At 41.4% G+C, this 13736-nt stretch overlaps 3 protein-coding genes across 7 annotated transcripts in view; 1 reads left to right on the top strand and 2 right to left on the bottom strand.

The window, feature by feature from the left end:
- Positions 1-9619, bottom strand: part of elac2 (elaC ribonuclease Z 2) — a 49388-nt gene extending 39769 nt beyond the window's left edge. For both annotated transcript variants that reach the window (XR_014601817.1, XM_084071937.1), the window contains exon 1: positions 9193-9619. Coding sequence is in view for 1 of the 2 variants with exons in the window: in XM_084071937.1 (XP_083928063.1) it covers positions 9193-9462 (270 nt within the window). In the remaining variant the exon portion in view is untranslated. The remainder of the gene's footprint in view (positions 1-9192) is intronic.
- Positions 27-6805, top strand: LOC311055503 (uncharacterized protein). Of its 4 annotated transcripts, none has more exons than XM_084071702.1 (28): positions 27-388; positions 912-976; positions 1096-1158; positions 1614-1661; positions 1848-1895; positions 2080-2142; positions 2276-2326; positions 2442-2507; positions 2594-2659; positions 2751-2810; positions 2969-3016; positions 3139-3201; positions 3285-3332; positions 3454-3495; positions 3598-3633; positions 3746-3814; positions 3905-3952; positions 4042-4083; positions 4185-4220; positions 4954-5013; positions 5225-5272; positions 5360-5440; positions 5520-5567; positions 5744-5782; positions 5883-6052; positions 6135-6199; positions 6380-6480; positions 6658-6805. In XM_084071702.1, exons 1-28 carry the CDS (start codon positions 192-194, stop codon positions 6798-6800), a joined length of 1914 nt encoding a protein of 637 aa, XP_083927828.1. In that variant the 5' UTR covers positions 27-191; the 3' UTR covers positions 6801-6805. The 4 variants fall into 4 exon arrangements, with proteins under 4 accessions (XP_083927828.1, XP_083927829.1, XP_083927830.1 ...); XM_084071703.1 differs by having other exon boundaries at positions 3749-3814; XM_084071704.1 differs by having other exon boundaries at positions 3142-3201.
- A 2332-nt stretch (positions 9620-11951) lies between the features above and the next one.
- On the bottom strand, positions 11952-13143 carry LOC311055482 (fructose-bisphosphate aldolase A-like). The gene has a single exon (XM_084071676.1). The coding sequence runs from the start codon at positions 13091-13093 to the stop codon at positions 12002-12004; it is 1092 nt and encodes a 363-aa protein (XP_083927802.1). The 5' UTR covers positions 13094-13143; the 3' UTR covers positions 11952-12001.
- Positions 13144-13736: the final 593 nt, after the last annotated feature.

A 13736-nucleotide genomic window follows, 5' to 3' on the forward strand; every position in this document is an offset into this window, starting at 1 on the left:
GAAGTAAATGAACTATAAAGCAGCACTATGTTACTTGTAAAATTGGGCTCTAGCAGTGACTATCACCCACTTAACAACACAGCAGAACTTAACGGCAGCAAAAGGCTCAGAGATTAGGTAAATGGCACAGTCACCCATTCCGGCGTAATACCCATGGACAAAAAGTAGCGGAAATCAATGAGCCTGCACCGATGGCAAGGGGCCTAGTAGCTGATGAACACATCGGTCAACCACCCCAGCAGTGCACCGGAACATTATTGGCACATAACAGAGGCTATGTGGCTACATCAAAGAGCCCAGCAGACACGCACCTTCTTGGCAATGCAGAGACTAAACTGGAAGCCCACCTGCAAACACTGTCTGTTAAAGCAGTAAGAGCAAAACAGAGGTATGACATCGCCGAAGCCGTTCTCCAAAAATGTAATCACGTCAAAGTACTAACGACATATTATGCGTAAAGAAGTGATTGTCATACAACATTGCAATCTAACAAATGTGAAGAAGCACCCTGTAAATGGCTTCACTACCATTTCACAGATGAAAAATATTCCAACAAGGAGCACACTGTGAAATGTCATCAATTGCAATGACAAGAGTGACTGAATCTCAAAGAAAGTTCAGTAATGCCCCTTTTCTTAGCTGGGCCTGTACAGCAATCAACCACAATTTCAATATATGGCATAAAATGTATATATTTATACATTTGTAGCCTATCTAGCAGATGTAGTGGGCCACAATGTAGTGTGTGCACAATCCGCATTGTTTCATAATGCACATTTTCAGCCTGTCTAGTGAAATGTGTTCAATGACCACCGCTCGTATGTTTACTATTGCATACAATTTTTCTTATTTTTTCTGATAGATAAATAATGAATGATGAACATAGATTAATTACATTTTTCAATTTGCAGAATGGCGTCACAGCGGAAAACCACCCGCATCATCAAAAAGAAAACCTACCCTGATTGTATAGAAGGTAATCGGCTGTTATATTTATTTGTTTGACATTACACATAACGTACACATTCTGACTACCCATTACTATTTTTTAAATGTATTATATTGACAATCTATGTACATGTCATCGGTTTCTAGGTCCCATATATCCATCACCACCTAAACAGGTGCACAAGAGGTTGACTGCAGTGGCCACAACAGGTAATTTGAAATAGTACACATACAGTACATAGATAAAGAAATTGAATGTGTTTTAACAAAAAGGCCACCGAAAATGTCCAACTGTAACTTGGCCTCAAAACCAAAAAAATCTGCCATTGGAAAATAAATTGTCCTCACCAGATTTGGTCTGACACCGCTCAGTTGTGATTGGATTTCACTCCCTCCAAATTAGTGAGGGACCAATCTGTATATAAATTTGGGGCGTGTTTATCAACAGGCTTTTTGGAAATGCAGGTTCCACACAGATTCAAGCAGTGACATTAGTCTGGCCTCGTCAGGCTAACTATAACTGCCCATATATGCATTTTGGTCTGTAGTTACTAAACAACTCTAACGAATGAATCGTGTATATGTGTAGTGGTTAAATTGAGTTCAGCCGTGAGCAAATAATATGACATGTTTGGAGTAATGTGAGCAATTTATATATTTTTTAGCCCTTATCACCACCCAACCATCACAGCCCACCAAATCCTCCACTACAGGTAATTATTAATGCGAATACATTGTTTTACATGAACAAATGTAAATGGCCATACGGATTTTTGTCTGTAGTTACTAAACAACTATAATGGATTTATTGTGTATATGTGTAATGTTTAATATTAGTTTAGACTTGAGCAAATATTATGACCTGTTTGGGGTAATGTGACCAATTTCTATTTTTTAAGCCCTTGTCCACACCCAACCATCAAAACCCACAAAATCCACCGCCACAGGTAATTATCTATGTTAACATTTTTTTTTTTTTTTATCCAACTGTACCTGGCCATGAAGACAATTTATCTCAATAGCTACTGTTTGTCCCACCCCTATTCAGACGATATTGTTCACCTTTCCTTGAGTTGGGGATTTTTCTTATTTGATTGTTTTTGTGTCAATGTACATGTCATCTGTTTATAGGTCCCAAATATCCATTACCACCTAAACGGATGCGGAAGGGGTTGACTGCAGTGGCCAAAACAGGTAATTTGAAATATTAGATGTACACAGATGAAATTGAATGTGTTTGAACAATAAAAATAAAAAACTCTTCTGGGTGCGGGCCTAGCATTGTCAATCTACTGACTTTTATCACATTTTTTAAATCTTGTTATAGGTCCAGTACCTGCCAAAGGTAGAGGAAACATCAACCCCCCCTTGATTCCATGTGAGTAATCTGAGTATGGCCATATCTAATTTAAAAATGGCCTTTTATGATTAAAAGTAAATAATGAAAATGTATACAATATATATTGAAAAGAATGTTATTGTTTTACACACAGACAACCCATTATCGATGGATCTTTTTGAAAAGGACGACTCAGAGACTTTTGTGGACATGTCTAAATGTAAGGCTAATTTCAATTGTCAACTTCTGATTTTCAATCTTTTTGTTTTGTAAAATGTTTTTTTTTTTTCCCCAAATTTATACTAGCATGGCAGCAATCACCTCAGGACACACATGAGTCCTCAGGACTAACAGGAGTCACACAGCTCTCAAGTGAGTTTGTAATCTTGTCCTTTCTAGTTTTTAGGTAAACTCATTTGAGTTAATTAAAACAATAAACATCTGCAATAATTATCCTTCCCAGGTGAATCGCTGCTCACTCCAAAAACAGTGCTGACGGCGCCTCGCCACAGCTCCACACCAGGTATATACTTCAATTTTATGTTAATTGATTTCAAACCATACCCCTTAAGCCCGAATGGTGATTAGATATTGTAGCTGTAAATTTCAGCATGTATAAGTATTTATGTGCAAATATAATCTCAAATATTTTTATGTTCTCCACTATGTTTTCTATATTAGGCCATGACAACACACCTGTGTTGTGCAGGAGAGGAAGAAGTCCACAAGGTACCTAAATGGAATGGTTAATGTTTTATATGTCAGTGATTTCAGTTTTGACTTGATTTGTTAGTTCTTTACCCGGCTGTAAAACATATCATACATGACTAATGGTGTAATTTCTCTCCCAGCAGATAATCCAAGGCACACACCACTGGTCCGGGCACCAGTGAAAACCAGAGGCAGGACACAAGGTATACATTTTGATACATATAGCAATGGTCTCAATGGTGCCGGTGTAAGTTAGTTAAACATTCATTTTACTATCCCCCAACAGTGGATACTGCAGTCAGTCCGGTCCGCACCAGAGGCAGGACTCCCGAAGGTACATATTAATGCACTCTAGTGTTTACAATAGTAGTGTTGTTTACAGTAGTATGGGTGTAAATAATATATGCTTACACCCATACTACTGTATGCCCCCCCCCCCCCCCCCCCCCCCACAGTTAGACGCAGTCCAGTACTGACTCGAGCCAGGACCCCGCAAGGTAAATTATATTGATTATAGCAGAGATCACAATGGTGACTGTTAATAAGAAATTTAATTGCCTTTTCTCACCAACCCCCCCCCCCCCCCCCCAAAAAAACAGTTAAACGTGGAGGTAGAAGAGCTGTAACCCCACAAGGTAATTTATAAGTACAGCATGGATCACAAGGGTGATTGTGAAGTGTGTCGTATATCATACATGACTAATGGTTTGAGTAAGATGTGTAATTTCTATGCCTTTTCTCTCCCAGCAGATAATCGATGGCACACACCACCACCACAAATTAGGGCACCAGTCCAAATCAGAGGGAGGACACAAGGTATACATTTTGATAAGTATAGCAATGGTCACAATGGTGCCGGTGTAAGTTTGTAAAAAAAAATATTTTACTATCCCCCACCCCCAACAGTGGACACTGACAAGACTCCGGTCCGCACCAGAGGCCGGACTCCCGAGGGTACATTTTTATTCACTCTACTGATTTATAGTAGTATGGGTGTAAGTAATATATACTTACACCCATACTACTGTGTGCCCCCTAAACAGTTCGACGCAGTCCAGTGCAGACCAAGGCCAGGACCCCACAAGGTAAGTTTGAAAGATTATAGCAGTGATCACAATGTTGACTGTGTTAATAAGAAATGTAATTGCCTTTTCTCACCAACCCCCCCCCCCCCAAAAAAAAACAGTTAAACGTGGAGGTAGAAGAGCTGTAACCCCACAAGGTAATTTCTAAGCACAGCGTGGATCACAAGGGTGATTGTGAAGTGTGTCTTATATCATACATGACTAATGGTTTGAGTAAGATGTGTAATTTCCATGCCTTTTCTCTCCCAGCAGATAATCGATTGCACACACCACCACCACAAATTAGGGCACCAGTCCAAATCAGAGGGAGGACACAAGGTATACATTTTGATAAGTATAGCAATGGTCACAATGGTGCCGGTGTAAGTTTGTAAAAAAAATAATTGTACTATCCCCCACCCCCAACAGTGGACACTGACAAGACTCCGGTCCGCACCAGAGGCCGGACTCCCGAGGGTACATTTTGATTCACTCTACTGATTTATAGTAGTATGGGTGTAAGTAATATATACTTACACCCATACTACTGTGTGCCCCCTAAACAGTTCGACGCAGTCCAGTGCAGACCAAGGCCAGGACCCCACAAGGTAAGTTTGAAAGATTATAGCAGTGATCACAATGTTGACTGTGTAAATAAGACATTTTTTACACAGTCAACAGTTAACGTGGAGGTGGAAGAGCTGGAACCCCACAAGATAGGTGTTCTGAGTACAGAGGTGATCTCAAGGGTGATTGTGCAGTCGGCGACTGAAGTTTTCGTCATCAACAGATGATATTCGCAGTACAGAGAAAAATGTTTTACATTTTATTTGATTATATAATTGTTCTGTATGTGAAAGCTGTAACGTTAAAACATTTTTTTGTGTGCAGATGACAGCAACAGCCGGCTTACTGGACTAGCCAGGGATGTTCTCTCACAGAGATCAAACTGTAAGTGTAGATGGCAAGGCTGACAGATTTTGAGATGGCATAGCAAAGATTTAATTTGGATTTATAATTTAATTGTTTTCCACCCCAGTGGACCGTGGCTATAGTTTCAATCAAAGAAACAGGACTATCAAATATAGATTTGTATTTGCTCTAACAGTGATGACGATGGTTTAATTAAGATGTGCAATTTGATTTGTTTTGCCCTCAACAGGGCATCGCACTCCAAGTCGAAGGAGTCCAAGGCAAAGGACTCAACAAGGTAAAAAAGTAATTAGTTTCACATTGATATACAGTGTAACTGTGACTTTGTAAGATGAGTTACTTCCTTTACCCCCTCCCCCAACAGAGACTCCTAGCCCTCTCTCAACAGAGACTCCTAGCCCACCAAATAGACCGTCAGTCTTCAGAAATGGCCAGACCCCACAAGGTACAGATTGACTATAGCAGTAATCTTTAATAGTGATGTCGCAAGTATGAAATGTAATTGGCTTGTCTTTCACCATCAGGAAAGCGTGTTGGAAGTAGAGGGCCAAAAAGTCCCAGGATTACAAAAGGTACATTTTTATCAAGTTTGGCAGTGATCTTGGGGGGAGAGAGGAAGATTTTGATCTTGGAAAACAATTAATTTGATGTATTGACAAGCCAAAAGTAAAGCAGCATCACATAGCCAGCCACACCAGACTCTCAACCTTTAATAAAACATTTATTGTTTCATTCTATAATTTAACAGCAAAGAAGAAGGTGTACGACTACCCTATGCCCGAGAAAAGTAAGAATGGAAGTATTTTAAGGTTTTAAAATAATTTGAGATAAAGTGGTCATATCTGTTAAGGCAAGTGTTTTGGTTAATATTTTGTTTTTTTACTCAGAGTTTCAGAAGGTCGTTGTGGAGACGCTGTTGGAGATCCTCGATGAATTGAGGACACTCAATAATCGGGGAGAAAGTGATGATGAGGGTGGAGCGTTGCCAATAGACGACGAGGAGGAGTTCAACCTCATGTCTAAGGAGCTGGAGAAGCAACGATTCCGACGTTCAATGGTAAATACAAAAAAGGATATGCTTTAAATAATTGGAATTCAAAACGCTTACATCAATGTTGATAATTTGTAATATCATACAGATTTCAAAGCTGTCCCACATTGGGGGGTACGACGTGAGGGCATGTACAAGGAAGATCCTGGACAGGTATGAATACAAATTGAAGTTTAATAACATGACACTGTAGAAAAAGAAATATAATGTGGGGGGGGGGGTTCCAATGTGGTAGTCAGTGTATTATTGCTGTTCCATATACATTGTCTTCATTACAAGCTGCTAGCGCATGCTGTTGAGAATGTATCTGCTTTAAAAAAAAATCTGTTTCAGACTTTTCACCAATGGCCTGATGCGAAAATACAATATGTCCGGTGGTGGGCAGCAAAAAAAGAGGTCGTTCAAGAGCACAAACTTCTTTTCCCTCATCCAGGGTAAATAGAACAATTGTCTGTGCTAGTTCTTTGTTGATGCTTCTTCATGTTATAAATGTGTGACTGATATGATGACATACATTAACAAATGACAATTTGTCTGGACTATATGTGGCAATCTCTGTAATGGCTACTGTCAAGTCTGAGAGTAGATATTTGTCATTGTTTTGATTGCAGAAGCTGTTCGGCAGAATTTTGCAGAGGCAACGGAGGCCCAGGTCAGCGCATCAATGGCCGACCACTTCAAGCAGGCGCCAGCTCGAAGTGGCGGTGGGGGGTACAAGAGGCCAAGGACAAGGACCCCAAGGACCACAAAATGACTATGGATTACTCACCCCTTGGAAATTTGAAGTCTCCACCATAATCCTGCATATTTGTGTGTGTGTGTGTGTCATGCATGTTCCTAGCCCTGTGTGTTTCTTTGTTGCTGCAAGCCATTTTATAATGTTGCTGTCACACTTTTATTCTCCTGGTCAATCATTTTCTAGATTTTTAAGCCAGGTCACTGCTTTGAAATGCAGTTTTTTCTTTGTTTCACAATCTAAAACTTAAGGCAGTTCAAATTCAATTTTAGAGCACCGCATGTTTTCACATTTTTGGGCAAAGTGCATTTGGGAAGCTGGCTGCTGCTTGCCTGCTATTTACGCAGACGCAGAATGTGTGTAATAAACTGAGTGTGTGATAGTTAAATATATGTGTGTTTGCTTGTCTATAGCAAAGTATAGTAAAGTTCAACAAATTGTTATATTTGGTTTGGTTCTTGACTCTTATACCTGCACCTCCATTGTTTTTGAAAAATTGTTGAAACAGGTTGTGATTGAAATATAGTTGAGGGATAGTCAAATCTTAACATAAATACATTTATTTATATCCTGTTGTACAGTACAAATGACATTCGTGTTACACTCAAAGCTGTTTAGAATATCCATAAAGATAACAATGTAAATAAATTGTCAGAACATCCTGGGACTACATTACCACATTTATCAAGGTAAGGATATCAGGTTAAATGTGTTCCCTTTAGTATTTCTTTTTTAAATAGAGAAGCTGGATCTGCATTAAATATTGAGCCTTTTAAATGAATATATGTCTTGTAAAGGTAGTCTATCTTATTTAAACGTCTGGATTTAATTATAAGTATTCATATCCTTATAATTAAATAGACGTTTAAATGACGTCTAAATAACGTCTATGGGGTCTACATTTGATATAAAAATAAACGTTTAACAAACGTCTAAATATAGCTTTAGACGTATATTAGCTGTTATTTAGACGTCTAAGAGGTATATATATAGACGTTGAATAGACGTCTTTTAAACGGCTAGGCTAAACCTATACCGCTAAAAAACTTTCACCAGTAGACCAATTATAAACCTGTTTTAGCCTAGCCGTATAGGGGCCATTTAGACGTGTTTTATACGTCTATTAGACCGAAAAATGCTCAGTGGGAGTGTGAAGACTTTTAAAAATGTTTGGAAAATAAATTGGAACATCAGGGTGAAAGTAGTGGTTGTTAAACACCTAACCATTTATGGTAATTCCGTTATGGAAGGTAATCAATAATACTACTAATCACACCTCATTCACATACAGGTCAACTAGTCAAACCCTTTTTCTTATAAATTTGACTGTTTACTGAGCAATTTTTTTTTTTTATTGTTGATGTGAACTACGCAAGTAAGTAATACGTATGTATTTATTAACTTTTTAGATATCAGAGGTTTTTGTGGACATTCTAAGATGTATTTTATTCTCTTGCTTGTTGTTTTCAGAGGCTGAGTCAGGGAGCTACTCTCAAGAATGCAATACACTCGTGCAAATGGCACATAATAAAACCTGTTCATAATAAATAAAACCTGTTCATAATCTATGTGGTTCCATTTGAACACAGACCTGCAAGGGTTCATAATAACGAATCAATTAGCAGGGGACCCCCAGGGGTCCCCACTGAGCCATAGTCGTCTATAGACGTTGACGTCTATAATATAGACGGTCTATAAATAAACGTTTAAAAAACAGCTAATCAACGTCTAGGCTAAGCCTGACCGCTAAAAAAACTTTCACCAGTAGACCATTTATAACCCTGTTTAGCCTACCCCTTAGACGTATTTTAGACGTCTAATAGACCAAAACATGCTCAGTGGGTCCTTGAGGGGGAGAAGCAGTGATGTTACTAGCCCTGAAACATGACTGTCATATCATGACAATCATGGATGAACTTCAACCTGGTGTTTGCACTTTCTCCATTTACGGCCGTACATCTACAAAAACGTTCAGATCTCAAATATAAAGTGCTTACCCCATGGCCACGGATGTTAGAATTATGTACGGGCCTTCAGAAGTACCTGTATCTTCCGTATTGTTAAATAAAAAGCATTTTAATCCGATCGGTGGCCATTTTCTTTGTATTTTCTACGTATGCTTTCAACTACTCAACCCTATCGGTTGGGAGGTGTATTGCACTCTGATACACTATAACTATATGAGGAAATGGCCACCAATCGGTCTAAAATGCTTTTTCATTGAACAACACGGAAGACAAGGATACGTCTGACGGCCCGTAAATAATTGTAACATCCGTGGCCATGAGGTAAGCACTTCATATTTAAAATCTGAACGTTTATGTAGATGTACGGGCCAAAAAGGGAGAACGTGCAAACACTATCTATGTTGAAGTTCATCCATGACGGTCATGGATCAGGTCTATATTACCTGCAGGTAGACGGTGGACGGGCCATGTGTGTCCCCACCACGCCGGCTCCTCTGCTCCTTGGTCTTGACATGCCTTAAAGTCTCTTTGGTCTTCTTGCCTTTCTTTGAATTCATCATGATATTATTAACGTTGTTGTTGTTGGTCGCCATGGATCGTAAGAACAAACACTGATGATGATGATCACTGCATGATCGATGACTGATCGACCTGATCGATTTCACAACATGTAGCAAAGCGAAAGAGGTTCTCAACGCACGAGCAGCGTTCATAATAAACAAACACACTCACACACACACTCGACAGGGTTTGGCCATCGACAATATCACACACGACTTGTTGTGAAATGTCATCATCATGACCTAACGATAAACAACTATCCTACACTTTGAAAGGAGACAGAAATTGACCCATGTGATAATGTTGTGGAAGATTTTTCCGGCCACTACTGATGACGTATACAGTTTTGAAGGCCAATCGCAGGGTGGGACTTCTTCTTCTTTTGGTTTTATTACGGATTAGTTCTCCTTAACACTATTGTTACTTTCCACAGCCACAGCCTCCCGTCTGTAGTAAAAAAAAAAACAAATAATAATAATAAATACACTTTTGCTACTCACCAAAACAAAGACGCTTGTAAGATGTTGAAAGCCTACTTTCCTTAGTGGGAACACTCGGAGCCCCTCACATCACGTCTTATTTCACTGGATGGAAAACTGTTTTAGTTGCTCCACTGCGCCACCTACAGATGTGGTCAATTGAAGTGTTCTATTGACAAGATCTGTAGGGGACGCAGTAGAATAACTAAAACATGTTTTACATCCGGTGGATTCTTTACAGTTTGGTCAAAAAGTGTATTTTAGACGTAAGGTGGGGGGCTCCGAGTGTTTCCACTAAGGAGAGTAGGCTTTTAACATCTTAAATCCGTCTTTGTTTTGGTGAGTAGCAAAAGTGTATTTTTTATTTTGACTAAAGACGAGAGAATGCGCAGCCTGCGCTACCGCGGGTGTGCGGGCAACGCATAGAGGTATAATATAACGGGGCAACGGCTGGAAAGTACCATAGCGTCAAGGAGAACTCCTTCTAACGCTATGGATTAGAACCATAGATTAGAACTAGACGGGTTGCAGCCATTGCTTTTAGATGCATAGACCAATTATTTGTTTACTAACATTGAGCCTGGACGCACAGGTGATTGTTTCACGCAATCAATTCCCAACCTGTTTCGGGGTGCACTGGTTTCAGCACACCCCAACCCCCTCTTGTGTGTGTTGGCTAGTGAGACGCGTCCTAACGAGACCTGATATAATGGGTTTCGTTGCGCGCATACTGGCTGCACGCAGCCAGTATGACGTCGTCTGTTAAGGGGTCCCGCCACCTACTGTACCGGAGTACGTAGTATGATTCCCTGGATTACTGCAGCATCATAAATAAATAAATAATACTTCATTCATTATGTTAATGATAGTAATAATAATCAAATATAAATATGTATCTATAACCGTTAAAGGGGGAAAATTGTAAAAGAATAAATAAATAAAACACTGCCCTTCAACAGGCTTTCCTCCTGTACCCATGTGAAAAGCCTGGTTTTCACTCTGAATTGACCAGTGTCGCTTGACCCACACACACACACACACACACACACACACACACACACACACACACACACACACACACACACACACACACACACACACAATCACACAATCACACAATACAAGCGAGCCCCATTTATTTCCATATCTGCTCCCAGACCTGATCAGCAAAGCCACTTGATCCCAGTCTAATAGATGCACATATGTGGTAAAGAAAAAACTGTTTTCTTCTTCTTTTTTTTTGCATGTATGTAATGTGGGTAGAGTATTTATTTCAGTGTTCATACAGGATCCAGGGATTCACATCTGCTCTGATCTGGTGAATAGCTGAGTCAGAAGTGTAATATTGTATGAGTCACTCCCAGCAGCTTGAGGACATGTTCTTCCATCTGCAGCTATTCCACTATGCATGAACTGGGATGTAGCCTACTTTCTTTTCTTTGCTGTCCCTGTTTTCATGTTGGCATGCCGCATCATGTGGATTGATTGATTGATTGAAAATTGTATCAGGCAAAAAGAATGTAAAACATCACAATTACATTAATAATACTTTTGTCTAAAAGGTCCGTAGGTGAAGTAGGCGATCAGCAGTAGCAAGACATTGGTTTCTAATGCAGTGAAGAATAGATATTGTGTATACTGTTAAGACATGGGAGGTCCCATTAGTGGATTAGTGTGGGCGGCAGACGGCAGTGCAGGATAGACAGGCGGAATCCAAATTTCAAACTAAATTACTTGTATTTTCCCAACAGCAGTAAAATCAGAGCAATGTGCAAAAATCCAACTTTGTTTTATTATTATTTATTTTTTTGTGATACTTTAGAATTGTATTCCATGGCACCAGTATAAACATACTGTATATACCAGACTTGGTGGAAACAGTCCAAGGAACACAAACATCATGTGGAAAACTTTTCACCTGAAAAAAGGTGCTTTACAAATATACAGTGAGGGAATGGAGGCAGAATGTTTTGCAGAATCTTCGCCCTTTGACAGCAAACCTAAAGAAGAGGCTTTTGCATTTTTTCCTCTCACTTCTCGCAGACGGGTTGCAAAAAGTGCTGTTGTCAAGAAACAGAGAGAGAGAGAAAGAGAGAGAGAGAGAGAGAGAAAGAGGGAGATCATAGGCAGAGCCTAGAAAGGCGAGGTCGTTTATGTTCAGTGGTGCTGGGATGGTGAAGATCGTAGAAAGAGAACTGGGCAGTGTCCATGCTTAATAAGCGTGGTTAGCCACGTACAGTGACTCTCCGCCGGCGGCGCTGGCTCCAGCAGCGGCATATTTGCCGACGCAGGCCAGACTGTTAGCCAGCGCTCTCTTCATGAACTCCTCCTGGCAGGCTTTGCCATTCTCCTTCTTGCCGCCCCATGCTTTGAGGGCAGAGGCCTGCAGGGCACGGCCGTAGGAGAAAGTAATGGCCCATGGCCTGGGCAGAGGGCATTTGTTCATGGCGTTCAGGTTGATGGACGCCTGCTCCTCACTCTGGCCACCGGACAGGAAGGTGATGCCGGGGACTGCGGGGGGCACGCTGCGGCGCAGGGCAGTGACGGTCGCCATGGCGATCTCCTCGTTGGTGTACTTGTGCGAGCAGGCGTGTCCGGCGGTGACCATGTTGGGCTTGAGCAGGGTGCCCTCCAGGTAGACGTGGTGGTCAGAGAGGGCCTTGTACACAGTGGCCAGGACAACCTCGGTCACATACTGGCAGCGCTTCAGGTCGTGGTCGCCGTCGGAGAGGACCTCGGGCTCGACGATGGGGACAATGCCGTGCATCTGGCAGATGCTGGCGTAGCGGGCCAGGACGTTGGCGTTCTCAATGATGGCCAGATTGGAGGGGGTGGTGGGGGTGATCTTCAGCACACAGCGCCACTTGGCGAAATCTGCACCGTCCTTCTTGTACTGGGCCATGCGCTCATACAGGCCGTCAAGACCCTGGGTGGTGGTCTCGTCGTTGGTTCCGGCCAGGGGGACGACACCTTTGTCAACCTTGATTCCAACAACCATGCCTCTCTTCCTCAGGAACTCGGGGAAGAGCACGCCATCGTCGGTCTTCTGGTACATGGTCTCGTGGAAGAAGATGACACCACCAATGCAGGGCTCCATGCGCTCGTCAGCGGTGAAGAGCAGCTGACGGTACAGCCTCCTGTTCTCCTCCGTGTTCTCAGCATTGATGCTCTGGAAGCGCTTGGCAACGCTGCCGGTAGACTCATCTGCGGCGAGGATTCCCTTGCCGGGAGCGACGATCTTGTGAGCAATGTCACTGAGCTCCTTCTTCTGCTCAGGAGTGAGGAAAGGGTATGCGTGAGGCATCCTGTCTCTTTGAGGTTTAGGAGAGCGGGGAGAAGCTGGAGGAGGTGAAGATCTGGACAACTCTTGGGCCCACAGACCCTTGTATTTATCCTCCCATTGTGACCCCTCCCATGTCAGCTGCCCGGCTAAGAAAAAAACAGGATGCAACCAGAGATGGCTTGTGACATAACATTAAAAAAAACTGTGCTGGAGTAACTGGGAGTTCTGGGAGTTCCGTTTGACCAAGATATGTTCCTTTCAGTCCCACATAAAACAAATTTCAAGGACTGCCTTTTTTCACCTGCGTAATATTGCAAAAGTTAGGCACATTCTGTCTCAAAATGATGCAGAAAAACGTGTTCACACATTTGTTACTTCTAGGCTGGACTATTGCAACGCTTTATTATCAGGCTGCCCAAGTAAGTCCCAAAATAGCCTGCAGCTAGTCCAGAATGCTGCTGTGCGCATACTGACAGGAACCAGAAGAAGAGATCATATATCACTCTTATATAATATATAATATATAATATATTATATGCTGAAATCAAACCATATAGCATACTTTCATGGCACATAATAGTACATGTGCAATTAAGTAATGTGCATTTATTTGGCTGAATTTAGTATTGCCATGAAGAGCATCTCAGTACCCAGAGGCCTAATC

This window comes from Gymnoscopelus microlampas (genome assembly GCF_963454915.1).
Source record: "Gymnoscopelus microlampas genome assembly, chromosome: 11".
In the NCBI taxonomy this organism is placed as follows: Eukaryota; Metazoa; Chordata; class Actinopteri; order Myctophiformes; family Myctophidae; genus Gymnoscopelus; species Gymnoscopelus microlampas.

Bases quoted from the DNA above. Each gene is read 5' to 3' on its own strand.
- LOC311055482 (XM_084071676.1), bottom strand. From the start codon at position 13,093: ATGCCTCACGCATACCCTTTCCTCACTCCTGAGCAGAAGAAGGAGCTC.
- LOC311055503 (XM_084071702.1), top strand. From the start codon at position 192: ATGGCAAGGGGCCTAGTAGCTGATGAACACATCGGTCAACCACCCCAG. The intron at 1,159-1,613 runs GTAATTTGAAAT...TATATTTTTTAG, and splicing joins GACTGCAGTGGCCACAACAG to CCCTTATCACCACCCAACCA. The intron at 5,273-5,359 runs GTAAAAAAGTAA...CTCCCCCAACAG, and splicing joins AAGGCAAAGGACTCAACAAG to AGACTCCTAGCCCTCTCTCA.